This window comes from Sardina pilchardus, chromosome 7 (genome assembly GCF_963854185.1).
Source record: "Sardina pilchardus chromosome 7, fSarPil1.1, whole genome shotgun sequence".
Taxonomy (NCBI): Eukaryota; Metazoa; Chordata; class Actinopteri; order Clupeiformes; family Clupeidae; genus Sardina; species Sardina pilchardus.
Window position 1 is genome coordinate 29,809,643 of NC_085000.1, and position 15,504 is coordinate 29,825,146.

The 15,504-nt window shown below is 46.6% G+C and overlaps 1 protein-coding gene across 2 annotated transcripts in view; it reads right to left on the minus strand.

Annotated features, from left to right (window-relative positions):
• Window positions 1-613: 613 nt before the first annotated feature.
• Window positions 614-15,504, minus strand: part of ctnnbip1 (catenin, beta interacting protein 1) — a 30,980-nt gene continuing 16,089 nt past the window's right edge. For both annotated transcript variants that reach the window (XM_062541729.1, XM_062541730.1), the window contains exons 3-4: window positions 15,186-15,276; window positions 614-3,151 (exon numbers count right to left, since the gene is read on the minus strand). In XM_062541729.1, the coding sequence (XP_062397713.1) occupies window positions 3,093-3,151; window positions 15,186-15,276 (150 nt within the window). In that variant the 3' untranslated portion in view covers window positions 614-3,092. The remainder of the gene's footprint in view (window positions 3,152-15,185; window positions 15,277-15,504) is intronic.

The following is a 15,504-nucleotide window of genomic DNA, read 5'->3' on the forward strand; positions in this document are numbered from 1 at the left end:
AAAGGCAAGTAAAAGAACAGAACAGAGCAAATGGGAAGAGTAAAAAAGATAAGAGGCAAGAAAAAAGATTGTAAAGAAAAAACAAACTTCTTTTCTTTGGACGATCTTTTTAATGTAGCTGATGGTTGACTCCCACACGGCCCTAGATAGAGTTATCTCAGTGGCGTATCCTGTGGGACGGCAGTCCTCCTGCTCGAGCCTCCGCTGCAGACACGGCCAACGCCAGTCCCTGAGGCTTATCTGATTGGTGCCCGCTGCCTGGCTGCCTGGAGATGACAGGACTTCCACCAAGCTGAGAAAATATGGCCTGATTAGGAGGCCGGCACGGCATGAACCATCTCCTGCAGAGTCCCTGGCTGTCCGAGACCGGAGGCGGAGCAGAGCTAACACAGCACAGCACAGCACAGGCACTCTGCAGTCTCCACAGACACGCTGCACTACAGGTATAGGGAAACGTGACTACAGGAACAGAAATGCACACTCCTAATAATAACCCCCACAAAGCATGCGGCAGCACCATAACATTGCAGCTTAAACGTGTGCTTTGTCAGTTGTTTTTCTATTTGAGACAATGCTAATGAAAAGGAGAAAAAAAAGACAGAACAGTATGACAGCCATCTTTAAATTCTTTTAATGGTTCAGTTGGTATAGGTTTTGGAAGCATTTAGTCAAAAGACATGGTCAGCAGCCATATAGCAAAAACCAACTAATCAGTTATCAATGGAAAAAAAAAAAAAAACGCAAAATCAAAATACAAAAAAGCAACACAATTTTTAGAACCCAAAGAACGACAGCTAGGCAACATCAGGCCATCACATTAAAAGATATACAGCACTAGGGATCATAAACAGCATGCTGTCAATTATTTAGACTTTAAGTCCAATGTAAGTAAACAGACATTCTTATACTAATAGACTAGAGATGCTGGGCCTAAATGGACAGAACCTGATGTCATCACAGTAAGACTGTTGATTAAGGGACAAAAATGCATAGGCAAAAATGTTTTAGAAACAAACAAATAAAAACAAAAGTAAACATATAAAGAACAGACTTCCTTGTCACTGGCAGAGAAATGAAATATGTCATTAGCCATAAACACTGAGGACATTCGGTTTCAAGATTTCTGCCATTATTGCCAACAAGATAAAATGGACGACAACAATAATGATAAAAACCTATGATGTCCAAGAGGACGACCTTCCGCAGACATCAGGGATGTACAAGTGATGGTCAATGAGTCACGATTCTTTGAAGAACTACTGAAATGAACACTTTAAAAACCACAAGGCAAGCATGCTTAATTTCATAAAACATTAAGTTACAATTGTTTTTTTTTTTTTTTTAAGTTAAGCACGTTAACAAAATATATTTATACACATTAAATATTGCCCATGGTGCCATGTCATCACCAAAAAAGACCAAAAATTTAATGCAGATTAGAAAAAAAAAAAAGAAATGAAAAAATATTTTTGACATTCCAGTTCAGAAGAAACTAACTAACAAACAAACACGATTATAAAGTGTTTCTGTTTGAGGTCTCGGGGGGTAATTTAATGGTGTTTAGAACACCATGCTCTGGATATTCCCTTTTACTGTAGCTCTTCATGCTATTGGCATAACTGCAATAATTAAAAGATTAGAGTCGGAAGCTAATGTGTAACTGTGTGCTGTGTCCGTGCTTCACTTGCTGTTGATGCAAGGGTGCCTGTGTGATGTTTTAAGGCTGAGGTTCTGAATAAGTGTGACTGGTCTTTAGTCACCTCTGTCCCATAGCACAGTGGAGCTTTGATTTTGGGTGTGAAGAACAACAGCTAAATACTCTGCTAATTACATCTCGCAAGTCGGGAGAGGAATCTATTTTACTGATCAAACATTATACAACACCTAGTTCCACAGTGTGTCTGAATTTGGGCAAACATGACCAGAATGATGAGTGTAGTTGCAAAATCACAGTCCATCAGGCCTTGAGTCATGAGCAAAACACCCTTCACTGGAGTTAGAGTGTAACAAGATAAACAATAAATTAAGAACTAAGACATTCATCAGATTCTTAAAATGTTACAAAAAACACAGTTGGCACACGTCATTCATTGTCCTATTTTTTCTTACTGTTTATACAATAAAAAACAGGTTAAGTCAGTACATTTCAGTGAAAAGACTTTCTGAAGGAAATTTGTATGCACCTTTTTTTTTTTAAGAATGTGCTTGCTTACGTGTGGATTCTTCCGGTTTCATCGTGGACAGTCGGTAGGCGCCTCAGCACTTTAGCTTTTAGTGTGAAATACAAAGAAACTATGCAAAGAGCACTTCTCATTCAATCAAATGAGGAAAACCAAAACATGACACATGTCACATAAACACCCCTTTGCTTGCCTGGTTCTGTCGATAACACTCACACATCAAAATGAACAGAATATGACGGCCCTTCTAAGGACACCCTTGAAATACATCTAGTCCCCCCCCCACCCCACCCCCCACTGTCTCCCCTTTAGTTTGACCAAACAAATGGATAATGTTGGTCCATTCACACACTCTGAGACATACACACATCAAACACAACACTGCCCCAATAATACATGATGCAAAAACAAAAACATGAAACAAACAAAAAACCCTCACAAGAAAAACAATGACTAAAATCCAACAAAAAAAATGGTTCTGCACTCACAACAGTTCTCTCCCATGTCTTCTCTCGGCGTCTTCCCCCATCACCATGGCCTGGGACCACTGGAGTGAGGGCGCTTAGTGTGGCAGTTCATATCGGGAGGAGGAGGAGGAGGAGGAGGAGGAGGAGGAGGAGAGGAAGAAAGGCGAGAGAGAGAGAGAGAGAGATAGAGAGAAAGAGAGATAGGGAAGGGGAGAGGGAGAGAGGGAGGGTAAGGAGTGGAAGGACCGAGCCAAGTGCCCATGATGGATTCACCTCCGCCCCCCTTCTCCTCTTCCCTCCCATCCCTGTCCCAACGCTCGTCCCCTCTCCTCTTCCATCCACAGTGTTAGGCTTGGGAGACACAACACAACGCGGCACGGTACAGCGCAGCACGGCACAGCACAGCACAGCACGCCGCGGCGTGTCGCAGCAGGCGGGTGGGACGTCACTGCCTCCGGTCCTCCGTCTCTTGCCGGGAGAAGGCCATCACCACGTCCTCCGCGCCTGCCAGACCAGAGAGAGATCACAGTGTAAGCGTTGCTATTATCTAGAGACGGAGCGGAGCGCTCTCCTTCCAGCCGCAGGCCCATCTGCCCACTGATGCTACAAGGACATGAATAATAGCCCTCCATCATAACACTCCGGGCTGTTTTGGCTTCACACATATGCACTGCACACACACACACACACACACACACACACACACACACACACACACACACACACACACCAACATTACTGCTGAGGAGAAAATTGAGACTATACAACTGAGACGGGCATTGATTGGTGTTGTGTCCTGATTACACGTCGGTGCATTTCAGGCAAAAATAGTGCGAGCGAGCGAGTTAGTGAGTCATGATAAATGACGGAGGATTTTCAGCTCGTTCTGAGAGGACGGAAAAACACAAAGCCAGAGCAGGCAGCCGTCACGCTCCGCATCAAAGACACTAATCCCTAGCAAAACGGTCTCACACATAGGCAATACAAAAAAACATGCAATCACGGTCCTAGAGGATTCAAGTCCTGCTTGAATATACGACTGTTGGCTGCACATGACAACCACCACAGTCAGCGAGTGATCAGCTCGGCTTTTGTTTTTGTTTGTGTGTTTTAATCCGCTGATAATCTCACCCACAACACACACTATTTTATCATTTCACAGGCGCTGGCCCTGGTGGGTTGACATATATATCTCTGCTTTTGGCATGGATGGTCCAATACACTTTAGCCTACTAAGATTCTATTCCCGCTCGGTTTTTTTATTTATAGCTCTCCACTGTCGAAAATCTCCCTTTGGCCTCAAAGCAAAAAACATAAAAACATTCAGTAACAAAACAGAGAACATTCAGGCCTAGGGCATAAAAATATGGAAAGCTGTCTGTGTGTCTGTGTGTGTGTGTGTGTGTGTGTGTGTATTACTGCATGAAAGCCACCATTTTCATCAACCTGAGACAAATATACAGTGAGGAGAAAATGTATTTGATACCATGCTAAAGTTGCCTAAAAAGAGGAATATAAAATCGTCATTTGACAATTGATCTTAATGTCTTAATTCAAAAATTGAGTAAAAATAAAACCGCTAAGTACGCCAATTTTCTTTGTGATGGAAGAATGTTTCGTAAATAAATAAATGTTCTTCCTAAATGCTAGGGGGAAGTAAGTATTTGACCCCCAATGTAACCCTATGGGAATTCAACACATAGGGTTAACATAGGGGCGGGCAGATTTTTATTTTTTAAGGCCAGCTATTTTATGGATTCAGGATATTATGCATCCTGATAAAGTTCCCTTGGCCGTTGGAATTAAGATAGCCCCACATCATTACATACCCTTTACCATAGCTAGAGATTGGCATGGTGCTTTTTCCAGTAGGCCTATTAGCCTGTTTGATGCTCATTGAGCTCAATGCAAATCAAACAGGCTAATAGGCCTACTGGAAAAAGCACCATGCCAATCTCTAGCTATGGTGAAGGGTATGTGATGATGTGGGGCTATTTTAATTTCAAAGGCCAAGGGAAATTTATCGGGATGCATAATATCCTAGATCCATGAAATAGCTGGCCTTTAAAAATAAAAATCTGCCTGCCCCTATGTTAACCCTATGTGTTAAATTCCCATAGGGTTACATAGGGGGTCAAATACTTCCTTCCCCTAGCATTTAAGGAAAACATTTATCTATTTACGATACATTCTTCAATCACAAAGAAAATTGGTGTCCTTGGCGGTTTGATTTGTACTAATTTTTTGAGTTAAGGCATTAAGATCAATTGTCAAATGATGATTTTATATTCCTGTTTTAGCAGGGTATCAAATACATGTGCTCCTCACTGTACGTATGCAAGAATAAAGTATACATGTTTACATACAATATTGTACTGTAATATTGGTCAACAGAACCATCATGTCCAAAATCTAAATGCGTCAGTGAAGTACCATTGCTTTGGTCTTTTAAACCATGGTCTCCAAATTCACACAGCCTGCTAAGTGGCCAGGTGGGAACTGCTAATGCCACAATATTCATATCCATTCATTGCCTTTAAAGTGGCTTTGTTAAATAATCCTCCAAGCCGTTTCCCGAAGACTTGTGCTTTCTAATCATGAGCGGCAGAGGTACTTCATGAAAAATGGGCACACTTTATGGAGCATCCAACCCCCCCAGCGCTCCGGGAGTAGTTGACTCTGACCTTTGACCCTGACGACATTCGAGATGGATGGTTTGCTGAGGCTGAAAATAACGACCCAACACCGACAACCAACGAACCAATCAACAGGCAGTCCGACGGCCAGCCGCGCCGAGCCCCACTACATCACTTCTCATACACGTAGAGGACACCAACTCCGACCGCAAAAAAAAAAGCGTGTGTGTGTGTTTGTGATGTGTGCAGGTGAGTTATTTCCTAGTGTGTGTGTGTGTGTGTGTGTGTGTGTGCGTGCGCGTGTGTTTTCTAGGTGGGGTACTATCCATACACTGAGCTGGATGACAGCCTGTGCGAGCACACGGCAGACCCACTTGTGATTTCAGTCAGGTCTGACGCCAGATACCGACGGGGATTGGAGCTAATCAATTCAAATCCTGGATTACGAATGTCGCCCCAGACAGGGAAAACAAACATGCGCACACACACGCGCACACACACACACACACACACACACAGAGAGAGAGAGAGAGACAGTCAGGAAAATAAATGCCAGAGCGGTCACAGGAGCAGGAGCCGCCCTGCTAATGAACATCAGATTAGCGGGACAGAAACAAAGGCAGTCCCTTTGTCCATGACGCCAACACGCACAAAGACCAAACAGGACACACCTGGGGTCAGACAGCGATATTCATCCGTTAAAGTGCCCTAAGGTGCCCTGTAAAGTCTTAGAATGAGGCGTCAGGCGTGCTTCAGGGGCTCTCATACCAGGATCATCTCTCTCGGAATAGACATATCAGAATAGACTCACTACTGCCTCTTGTCTTCTTAACTGCCGAAAAGTTTTTGGTCCACCATGTAGCTTTTCCTCTATCTGAGACCAGAAATAACCCCAATTCTCCTCATGTCACATCCAGTATGTATTTCTGCAAAAGTATTTTTATGTACTTATACACATAATTGAAAATGTATGTGCTTTTGACCTTGGTGCAATTTTGTCATTATGGCGCAATCACAGCTCCATTATAAATTCTCTTGTGCTAAACAAATCATAAACTAACAAGAGGGATGAAATGATGGGCATGTATGCCCACGCCATGGGGGGGGGGGAGGAGGACTGTCCATTAGACAGTGTTGCACAGACGCATAATTGCTGTTGCTCGGCGAGTGACAGTAAAAATACCCTGACGAGTGGGTGGCATACGCATGTCGTATTTTCACAGCCAAATCAGTCGCTGACATCTCCAAGAGACACTTGGATATACACTGGAACTGGATGCTCCAATATGTGTGTGAAAGAAAGAAAGAGAGAGAGAGAGAGAGAGAGAGAGAGTGTGTGTGTGAGGTAGAAAAAGGGAGGGAGAGGTGAATGTTTGCCCACCTTCCCAGGGCTGCGCATGCTTCCTATGATGCTCTGTTGGATTTGATTATGAGGTAGAGATGAAAGTAGGCCACAGACTATATTATACACATCCATCAGACAGGGAGGGAGGGAGAGAGAGATGGAGGGAGGGAGAGGGGCTAAGAGATGGGAGGAAGAGGAGGAGGAGGAGGATGAGGAGGGGGGAGTGCAGCCAGCCCTTTTCACAGGCTGGTTAAAAGGCTCCCCTGCACGGCGGGCTAGGAGCCTGCCCGGCACATCAAAAAGGGCCATAATTAGGAGGTTTCCGCAGCAAGTTCAGGTCGACCTGAGTTTAATGGGCATAAGCACAGGGGGGGGGGGGGGGTGGCGGGGGGGGGCAGGAGTTAAGAGGTGGGGGAGGGGACGTGGCCTTGGAAGGGGAGGGGAGGGGTGGTCCTTTCATGTGGACTCAATCCGTCTTTCATGTGGGAGGAGACTGCCGGGTCCAATCTGATACCCCCCCCCACCTCTGCTGGGCACGGGATTAACGTCCTTCTGTAATCCCGCTGTCTGTCGTACAGGAGGAGGAGGGGGGGGGGGGGGCGCACACTTCAGACGTGCCTGCCTCCATCACTCAGGCAGGTGACTGCGGTAAGACCGCCTGCTCTTCCGCAAGGCCATGCCAAAAATAAACACAGCCCCTCGGTGACAGGTTGTCACGCTGGGAACTGCAGAGCGTTCAGCCAGCAGTATGTTCTCAAGGAGGAAACACACACACACACACACTATACACACACAGTACATATGATGTATATCAGCACTAGAAAACGGCTAAACGGAATGGATTGAGGCACCGACAAAATCATCTCAAGAGATACGAATCCGTCTCCTTTCTAAGCATTTTGCCCCAGCGGTGTTATCATGCACACTCATGCTTTCCACACAAGGCCCAGAGGAAGAACACAATAGCCCCGTTTACATGGACACTTCTATTCCGATTAGAAACGGAAGAAACAGCTCAATCGGAATAAAAATCGTCATATAAACACCTCAATCGGAATGAAAATCCTGATCCGATCAGAATTGTGATCGGAATAGAAGAGGTGGTGTAGTCCATTCCTATTCCGAATGAACGCTCATGTATACGGTCATTCGGATTGACCGTAATATCTTCCCAATGAAAAGTAGCAAACAACGGCTATTCCGATCAAAGATTCTAAAGCGCTTACAGACGTCTGATCGGAATAGAATGTAGCCCATGTAAACAGACGGCGCAAAAGTGTTAAATCGGAATAGTTTAATCGGAATGACAAAAAACGGTCCATGTAAACGGGGCTAATGTCCCTGCAGTCCAGTCCAGTCCAGACGGGCACAAGCAGCAGCTAGCGGGGCTGCGGAGGCAGCTTCAGGGCTGAAGGCCACTCTGTCCTCCGGGCGCCTCTGCAGAACCCGTCCGCCATTACGCCACCGCAAGCAGTGCGCCAAGCTCGGACATAACTCAGCTTCCCCTCAGGGCACTGCCAGTAATCATTACTAGGCGCAGTCGCCACAGTGCAACAGTGCCCCTTGCCAGCAGCCGGGATGGCAGGAATGGCCTCTGCGACACACAGTCAAGGTGAGGAGGGGCGGCATGATTTCTATTATCCTCGCCAGGAGCGGCTATTGTGGATCTTTGCAAGGAAGGTTCTGGGTGATGAATAAGCAGTGATCTTTACCCTTGATAATCAGTCACACAATCAGTTACCACCCACATAGAACAGGGTGGATTATCTAGATCAATAAAAAAACTGACCTCCTTTTAAAGTGAGTGACAGGAATAATTCATGCCAATTAACACAGCAGCAAAAGGTTAATAACAAGGCGCATACACACACACATATATAGCCTTTTTATGAACTGCCATAACCAAAACATGACAAACGTGATGGGTAGAGTCAAAGTTCAGTTGATCAACTCACTTGGATTTATGGTTTCTGTACTAAGAGCCTTGAGATATTCTCTCAACATGAACATGGAAGTAAATAAAACCCTGCGCCCTCCCTAATCTACACGTGTACACCCCTTCACCTCCAGTCTCCTCCTCCGAGACTCCACGACTCCCCGACTCTCCCTCTCTGGCCATATCTCTACCACGCTCAAACAAGACATTCCACACGAATGTAGAGGCGATACGACGTTTGTGAGGGCTTAATGGTTAACATGCTGGCAGGTCCCCTCGGTCTCTCTCTCTCTCTCTCTCTCTCTCTCTCTCTCTCTCTCTCTCTCTGTTGTTAAGTGAATTATTGAGTGCTCTTCAAGGCTTGCGCAGGGGGAAGTTCCTGAGAGTGTGGAGATGGGAGGAGCCGTGTGGCGTGTGATGGGGGATTCACGTGGATCAGGAGCGACACATACGCAGGAACAGGGATATCTGGAACAGAGCTGCATAGCGGCCCCCTATCAACAACAACATCAACAGCAGCAGCCTTCCCAAAGCTGATGGGAACAGTGTGTCATAGCGCGTACAGAGACTCGATCTGGCGATCAGCATCTCTTTGATCCAGAATCATCTGTGAGTTGCGTAATGAGGGCTCAACCTTGCATAACAAGCTGTGTGTGTGTGTGTGTGTGTGTGTTCGAAACAAGCAGAGGTTAGAATGCTACTGCCCACGGGTCAGTGAACATCAGTTCTGGCCTTCAGTCTTGGCAGCATCTGTTCTGGTCTCCGCGCTGAACGGGAGGCGGCAGAGCTACGCTAGCCGCTAACGCTTCCCCCTTCATGCCTTTCATGGTCCTGGCTTCCTTAACGACGAGCGAGGCAGTGAGCCCCTCCCTTGGACGCGAGGGGCGCGGCACGGCACAGCGCGGAGAGAGTCACACGCACACGCGCTCGCACGCCCTCAGCCAATGCACCACCGACGTCAGGCCCCTCTGAGCCCGTTGCCCCGGCAACAGATCATGGAATCAGATTGCATCACCACCACCACCCAGCAGGCTGCTTAGGCCTGTGAACAAACAGCTGCGGGCGAGCTTCAATCCACCTTGCAGTAACTCCCTCCTTCTCTGTCTCCCTCTCTTTCTTGCCCTCCTTTCTCTACATTTCTTCCACACCCCCCTGTCCCACCGTGGGCTCATCCTGCTGAAGAGACTGGGTGGGGACAATATGGCCATTTTCTCTAATCCACAATTACAGGATACTTGCAGTTTATTTGGAGCTTCTGTTTAATATTTGCTGCAACTGTAGCGCATGACTTAAGTTTCCCTATCACACACAGCCTAGTTTAAGCAAGTACTTATTTTTTTAATCTGAAATGGCCTTGCATTACGAAACAATCTTAAACGCCAAATTCTCAGAACATTCAATGTTATATCATTGATCTGAATAACTCAAATCTGTGTATGTTTGACGCACGTCCTTTTTCAGGGTCCAGGCAGAATCTTAACGGTCTAAAGATGTGACGAACAACAAAGCCACACAATCTGTTCTTTGGGATTGGGTCGTTGGATGTGTCCCCAAATGCCTCAGAGCCATCGAGTCGGGAAGCGAGACACTCGGAATAGGGCAGGTCGAACTAGTGTAACAGCTGTGCTATTAGGGGGAATCACAGACAGCAGTTAAGGACAAAATCTGTATGAAGAGAGGGTCTGAGGACACACTTCACCTCCACTTACCAGTCAGCGTGCACAGCCACGAGAACATGACAGGTGCACTTTTAACTTTCAATAAAAAAAAAGCCAGGCCCAGGGGATAAGGTCGGCTTCCTCAACCTATTCCTACTCTAGAACCTTTCTGCCAGCCTTCACTCTTTAACAGAAAAATCAAAACAATTTTGAATAAACTATACTCCATCAATAAGGTACAAAGTATGTACATTCTAAATCCATTTACAGTTCTGACAGTCATTCTGTTCTGGCTCGTTTTAAACGAGGAGGGGTGGGGGGAGGAGGGGTGTCAGAGCTGCCATTTTGGATGCCATTTTGGATGATGACTAACAGTAGCAATCGTGTTTGTGTCCTCTGAGGGAAATGTGACCAAGGCGAGAGCCCTCTTTGTGTCCGTTCAGTGTTACAGGGGAGGGGATTAGCCTGCCAGAGGGGATTATGGGGGAGACACAAAAGAGCCTCGATGCCACAACTGCTGATGTCTGATACATGAGGAGAGTGTGATATTGTGAGCAGAGTCAGCCTGGACAATGCCAGGTAGCGTCCTATTGTTTCCTGCGTCCGATCGAAGAGCACAAACACCCGTGTGTGTCTGTGTCGAGCACGTCCTTGGAGGCCAACTGTGCTTTTCGGGCCAACACTGACACTGAACATGCCTGACACGTCAGGTGTTCAACTACAAAAGAAAACAAAAGAAAAAGAAAAAAAAAAGACCCAGAGATGGCTGCGATGCTTCAGCTTCCCACTGTTTTTTTTTGTCTCCTTGTTTCACATACAAGTGTGTGAAGTGCAAGAGACAGCAAACGCAGTTGCACCACTCGCCTGCACTACTGTACGTTTTGGCGTGCAGCTATAAAAAGCTAAAGCGTCGCACGTCGCGCCTGCTGCCACAGCTCCCTCACAGCACCTTGCTCTTTCCAATTTACACCCTCTCTTCCTGGAGGCCACCTAATGAGGCCCGCACCCCACCTGCCACCTCATGACGCTAACGCGCTCCTCCCCTACTCCTCCCTGCTATTCCCCTGGTGCCGTTCGCGTTCCCATGACAACCACCCACCATACTCTCCAATAGTTTAAGACCCCCCCCACACCCTCCCCCAGGTGGTCTGCAAAGACTGCAGGATCAGGTTTCGGGTCGTTCCGGATTCATCTTTTTGCGCCCGCCTCCAGGACTACCGAGATATCTTGGCTCTTTTCTATTTTCACAAGGGTTTGATTTCCCCTCTTCAGGTGCCACAGCAGGGGAGAGCGGCCGGTGCAGTAATTAGCATACTGTGAAGCTCTGCTACAACAGAGAGGTGCACTAGACCCTAGCCAGGAAATCACAGACTTCAGCCACACTTTTAAGTGACTTATCTATATCTTCAAGTCCTGCGGTAGCCTCCCTTTCATCTTCCAGTGGCAGCCATCAATAGAGACATTTATAGGGTGTGTGTGTGTGTGTGTGTGTGTGTGTGTGTGTGTGTGTGTGTGTGTGTGTGTGTGTGTGTGTGTGTGTGTATGGGGGGGGGGGGTGCAGTGTTCAGCTGTGGCCAAACTTCAGCAGGCTAGAGTCGAATTCTCTGCAGGCCTGTTTTAATAAGTGCGTCTTGCTTTTTGGTCAGCACAGTGCCTTGTGCATTTTGATGCAGCATGAAAAGAGACCCTTCCGCCCACTGCCTCTCCTCCTGAAATGCACCACCCATCATCACCCCCCCAAAAAAAACCTCTAACTTCAAGGCACCCGAATAAATTAGAGCGGGATTAAAGGATTCATAATTTGTGTGTATGCTAATGTGCCAATTAAAATGATCTGGAATGCAAATAAGGCTCTGCCCGTTTGCTCGTTGGCGACCGACACAGAGAGAGAGAGAGAGAGAGAGAGAGAGAGAGAGAGAGAGAGAGAGAGAGAGAGAGAGATACACAGAGGCTTCCCGAAATGTGTTTATCCGAAAAAAAACTGTTTTAACCGTTCCACCTCTCACAAACATTTCCCCTTTTTCGCTCGAACAGTCATTGTATGGTGCAACATGGTACATTGCATTCTATCACGATGACAAAGCAGCACCTCCGATGCTTGCGGCCGGGGCACATACAGGCCTGTTTGTGGATGTGGCGCAAACAAAAGCGGGCGAGGGAGGGCCCTGAAAAGAGCGTCCGACTGGGGCCCCCTCACTGTGCCACCTCCCCCCCTCTCTGTGCCACAAACACAAACGCCTCACTGTCCCCCTGCCTCAGATGAACTGGGGGGGCTCTTTCACAGGGCTCTCATTAACGGCGTGGATGCCACTTCCATTTACTCGGGCAAACATTTGATACTCTTGCACGACAGCGACGGCGCTCTCCCTCCAACTGAGGCACAATCGCTTCTGGTTTCCCCCCAAGAGAGGGAACTCTGCGGATGAATGAGTGAACGAAGAAAGGGACGAATCGCTCAATAGCGTTCAGGCTTTGTTTATGTACAATCACTGGCCATAACAGTGTCTAGTGGTCTGTGATTATCTATGGCAGAGGCAATTGTGAACGGCATGTACTATGTCAAATGGCAAACACGGCCATCGTTTTTGTCATCGCATTTGGAACCGTGCATTAGATTACGAATCTTTGTCCTCTTGGAACTCTTGTTGGAGACATGACTTTCACTTGTGCTTCCTCTCTCCCAAGAGCACAGTAGCTTCTCACGTTAAGGCCCCTGGATCAATATTTGTATTGGTGGAGAGAATACGATATAGGGGGGTCTCCCTAGGGGGAACTACCAGAAACCCTGCCTGCCAGCTCAGCACTTCTCTCTTCTCTCCTCCAAGACACACCAGCCATTTTGTGTGGAGAGGCTGTTCTAATTTAAGGCCGTGCTTGAGGAGAAGAGGTCAACCCTACAGACAAGATCAGCCCACTGATTGGTGACAGGATACTGTAATGAGGCGCTTATCATGTTTCCCAACCAGGGCTGTGTAATAGTGCAAAATACAAAGGGCACGGCCATCGACGCTACTGTGAGTTCAGCGGACACAAAAGCCCACAGAAATCCAGATATGGCCAGTTAATGGTGGCTGTTCTCGTGGCATTGTCACAGTGTCACAGTGTCACAGAGAGCAGAACAAAAAAGTGCATTTCACCCGTGTTAAAACACTGGAACTACAGGAGGAGCATGCAGCAATGGTCCAATCCCATCAGCTGCCCATGTGCTCCAGGAAGAAGTAGGACCATGACAACAACAACAACAACAACAACAACAACAACAGCAGAAACAACAACAACAAGAACAACAGCAACACAAGGGGGATCTCACTAAATAATCACGTGTAGCACTCACCTGGGTAATGCACGGCAGCCATTACGCGGCAGAACTCTCACTACATACCATCTTGAGGTGGAATCAATTAGTCAATTACATTGGGGACGATTAAGTGGCCAGATTGGATGAGCCAGGTCGGGAATTAACCCCAGACATATGAATTCAGATTCCTGTAGAGGATCAATAATCCTGTTTATTCCTATGAAATGATGAAGAACTCACTGGTCTGGCTTTAATGAGATAGCATGTCTTCATCGACTGCATGGGCGCACCGAGGGAAGCTTCTAGGAAAATACTCCCCCCCCCCCCCCCCCCACAGGAAGGTTATACATGTGATAATATGAACAATTGCTTGAGTCCCTACGTTTACACTCATACTGCATTAAAATGGGTATTTAATTAGTAATAATGATGAAAACCAAACCTACCGAAAAGCACCGATGCTTCAAGATGCAAAGCACTAGGTGCAGTACAGAGGAGAGCAAACCTTCCAATGTGTGTGCACCGGTGCTACAAATCCACACAAAGTCTTCCCAGAACAATTAGGAATGCAGATTTAGAAGCACCTTAAACAACCCTGTTTGTGCATTATTGATGAAGACTGCGCTGAGGGAAAGAGAACGAGGAGGAAGAGGAAGAAGAAGAAGAAGAAGAAGAAGAAACAGAAAAAGAAGAGTGCAGAGTCTTGACAGCGCCTCTCACGAAGAGCCAAGCTTCCATGCATATTTCATGACCCTAAAGTGGGGCTAAATTTGACATGCAATTCCACGGATACTGGCTCTGGATACGCTTATAAACACTCAAAAATATGTTTCTCGATCTATGTTGCATCCTCTGCAAAGAACCATATAGCAGTACATGGGGAGAAAAAGACACCCCCACCCCACCTCTCACCTTCATCCACCCGCCAGACAACATAAAGGTGGCCCGAGAGTGGTAACCATTCTTTCTGTGCAAATACAAGACACCATGCAGGTGATCGTCTCAGCCTGCTGCAGTCTATCTGTGAGCTGAGAGAACAGAGACCAGCTTAAAGCCTTACAGACAGGGTCTGACAGGGACTTGAACACTTCCCGCTGAAGATGATCTGGCATGAGACTGTTGGGCTGCTGGTAAGATTGGTCAAATCAAGGGAGCTAATCCCAACCGTTTTGCAAGCCGTGTTCCACCCTACTGAGCGACTGGTGAACTTATTCATTCTACTCTGGCGCCCCCAAGTGGTGAATATCTATGTTACATGGGGGAAAAAAGCAGGTATCTACTGTAGCTCTATGGTCAAATCTCATTTATGACACACATGTTCATAAACAGTGCTGTAATGTTTGAAATCTGGCTGCCATTAACCATTCCAAATGTCAGTTTGGTACTTCATTCATTCACAACATTCTATGTATGCAAATCAATAATCTAAATAACTCAACCACTCATCTTAGTTACTAAAGGAGAAGATGCTAAATTGTGCCAATAATTTGTGATTATTGTGTGTTTCACTGAAACAGTGGCACAAGATACATTTGGATCTGGCGTGCACACACACACACGCACACGCACACACACAGAACCAGTGACCATCTGTGTAGGGGATAGCGGAGAAGGTTACGTAGATGCTGTACATGCTTCCCAGTAAGGGGAGGGGCGGTATCTTACCCTGGTCAATGGGGTGCTGCGGTAGTTGGCTCATCTGACTGTGAACCACACCGGCGTAATTCCTGAGGAAGGCCTCCTCACTGGGCGTCAGCTACGGCAGATGATGGCACAGACAAAAGCAGCTCAGGTTAGTAACAACCACCACAACAACAACATGACAGCTTATTTGTTGAAATAACGTTATGTGAAATTTTAAATACTAAACATGAGCCTGGATGCCAGGCAAACTTAGACCCGCCCACAACATTTGAGGTTGTTCTGTTGTGAAGCAACTATGCCCGAACCAAAACCTTTCAGATCAGAAGAACTCCTGAACGGT